Below are 2,634 nucleotides of genomic sequence, written 5' to 3' on the forward strand. Positions count from 1 at the left end.
TATATTTGGCCGCAGACCCCAATCTGAAAATGCTTTGTGCCAGCCAGGGACACCCAGAAGAGAAGATTTGTTTAAAAATGTAAAATGATTCAAGATTTTTCAATAATGTTAAAAAAGAAAATAGCAGATGTAAGCTCGCAGCGCGGCACGAAGTGACATGCTGTGAGATTGTAGATCTGCTATTTTTGAATAGCCAACATATAAATGATATTAAGTGGTTAAAATTATTGTGATTAAGTGGTTAAAATTATTTTGCTGGGGACCCCCCCCCCCCCAGGACCCCTGAGGGACCCGGACCCCACTTTGAGAACCAATGAATTAAAACATGTCGAATTATTTGACACACGAACAAAAGCATGCGCCAGCCTCAAAAATACAAGGCGTGGAAGGAAGCCTCAAATTGATTTGCGTGTCCACAAGAAGCCTAACAGATGGTCGTGTGTAACTTGATAAATGATGCACCCTCGGTGTCATTTTAGTCTTTTGTGCCTTCTGCGATATTTAGCTTTGGTATGTTTCCCCTCCGTTTTGCGTAACGCTGATATGAATTATTAAAGCAGCACAGACACAAACGGACACTGATTTTAATAGATACTAAAATATTATTATTTATTAGGGCCATGCATGACTGAATAATCTACCGGGTCAAATTTCCTATCATGTCTTACTTATTTTGTGTTGACTTTAGTAACCTATAATAGATCAAGTGTGACTGTTGCTCTTGGAGCCCGGACACAAAGTGGTTAAACAGAGTGCACGTTAAGTGGGTGTGCCTTGCTATTAGTCTAGCGGTCATTTGTACAGTGAGGAGGAGAGGAGCTGCCATGTGGTCACTGTTCTGTCAGTTCACCATTCAGCTCGCTGGAGTCTTGGAGGATGGAGGTTATCCGTGCGCTCTAACAAACCTCAAGACTTTTTTCCTTTTTAGGCCAATCATTTTGGGCAACGTCTAGGCTATGTTTTTTCACCAAACTGGCTACATTTTGCTTGTGTTTTTTCCCGTGAAAGATTGTTTTATCTAAACCCTGGAAGTACTGTGTTCATTTCGGGAGAAAAAGGTAGGCAAAGTGTTTCTTTTTTTGCCTTTGTCTATAGCCATATATACTTGTTTTATTGATGACGATAATGTGTACATTTTATAGTCCGACTTTAGACAAATCTGGGGTTCCCATCACTTTAATATTATGTTCTATTATCATGCCTAGCTATTAACGATTTGTCTAAATTTCTCTGAAAATGAGTATGTAGCCTACAGATGAACTTCAGCTAATTCAGCCTAATTTCAAGTAGGATAATCTGCTTTCATGTATTTAAGGCTGAGTCTTTTGTTAAGAAGTCAAATACACACAGTTTAACTTGTGTAATTACCTTGAAAGTGGCTTAGCTGTTCTTTTGGTCATTGCTAAGCGCATTATTGGCCCAGCTCAGGGATATTTCCCGTCTGTTCTCATGAGCGTAAAGATCTTATTGTCTCTTAAGTTGTCCTCACTATTTAAAAATAGTAGGATAGGCTACCCCACCTGCAGACACTCGGTTTGACCAGGCTAGTTGTAGTGGTAGACTATCACCAATAAGTTAACAGGGCCTGTCGCAAATGTTATAATCATACTTTCAGAAAAATTATGAGCCGGCTGCATAATTATCCCATAGATTAAAAAAAAAAAAATTCATGTCTACTGCATACATCTAATATAAAACGGTAAAGCCCTAATTGCTTTGAATAATAATAATAATAATAATATTATTAGGCTATCATTATTATTATTATTATTATAGCTAAGTGATTTATAACTAGGCATAATTGCTTTAAAATTATTATTATTAGTATGTGTTTATGTTTTAAAGGCAAAGTTAGGCCCATACGAGCTTCTATCTGTGTGTACATCATTATAAGCTGTAATTCTATTGCTTTCTGATGCCTTTTAAAAAATATATTTCATGGTTTTGTCACGTTGTCCAGTGATATTAGAGTGATTTGTTTTTGTATCTTGGAATGGAACGAGGCTAAATCTAGTTTATGCCTTCCAGGCTTCTCGAAATGGAGTCTCTACCCAGCCAGGTAACGACGGGACGAGACTCCAGCTCTTCCCCACCTCTGAAGCAGGACGTGCAAAGCTTCTCCAACCTCAAACCAAACACAGTCAGCGAGACGTCTCTGTACGGGGTGCCTATCGTGTGTTTGGTCATAGACGGACAGGAGAGACTTTGCTTGGCTCAGATTTCGAACACGCTGCTGAAGAACTACAGCTACAATGAGATTCACAACCGCCGCGTTGCCCTTGGAATCACCTGTGTCCAGTGCACACCTGTCCAGCTCGAGATTCTGAGGCGCGCGGGTGCGATGCCAATCTCTTCGAGGCGCTGCGGCATGATCACCAAACGCGAGGCCGAGAGGCTTTGCAAGTCATTCCTGGGGGCACACAACCCCCCAAAGCTGCCGGAGAATTTTGCATTCGATGTCTCTCACGAATGCGCCTGGGGCAGCAGGGGCAATTTCATCCCCGCTAGGTATAACAGCTCGAGGGCCAAGTGCATCAAATGCAGCTACTGCAACATGTATTTCTCACCAAATAAATTCATCTTCCATTCTCATCGCACCCCCGAGTCCAAGTACACACAACCAGACGCGGCGAA

General features: G+C 41.2%; 1 protein-coding gene across 1 annotated transcript in view; it reads left to right on the forward strand.

Moving 5' to 3' along the window:
* Positions 1-943: 943 nt before the first annotated feature.
* The window catches only part of skor1a (SKI family transcriptional corepressor 1a), a gene marked incomplete at its 3' end in the record, with an annotated part of 6,679 nt that continues 4,988 nt past the window's right edge, over positions 944-2,634 (forward strand). Inside the window, exons 1-2 of the mRNA XM_084053816.1 lie at positions 944-1,058; positions 2,029-2,634. The exon at positions 2,029-2,634 is cut by the window's right edge and continues 1,132 nt beyond it. Coding sequence (XP_083909942.1) covers positions 2,039-2,634 — 596 coding nt within the window. The 5' untranslated portion in view covers positions 944-1,058; positions 2,029-2,038. The remainder of the gene's footprint in view (positions 1,059-2,028) is intronic.

This window comes from Gymnoscopelus microlampas (genome assembly GCF_963454915.1).
Source record: "Gymnoscopelus microlampas genome assembly, chromosome: 1".
Classification (NCBI taxonomy): domain Eukaryota; kingdom Metazoa; phylum Chordata; class Actinopteri; order Myctophiformes; family Myctophidae; genus Gymnoscopelus; species Gymnoscopelus microlampas.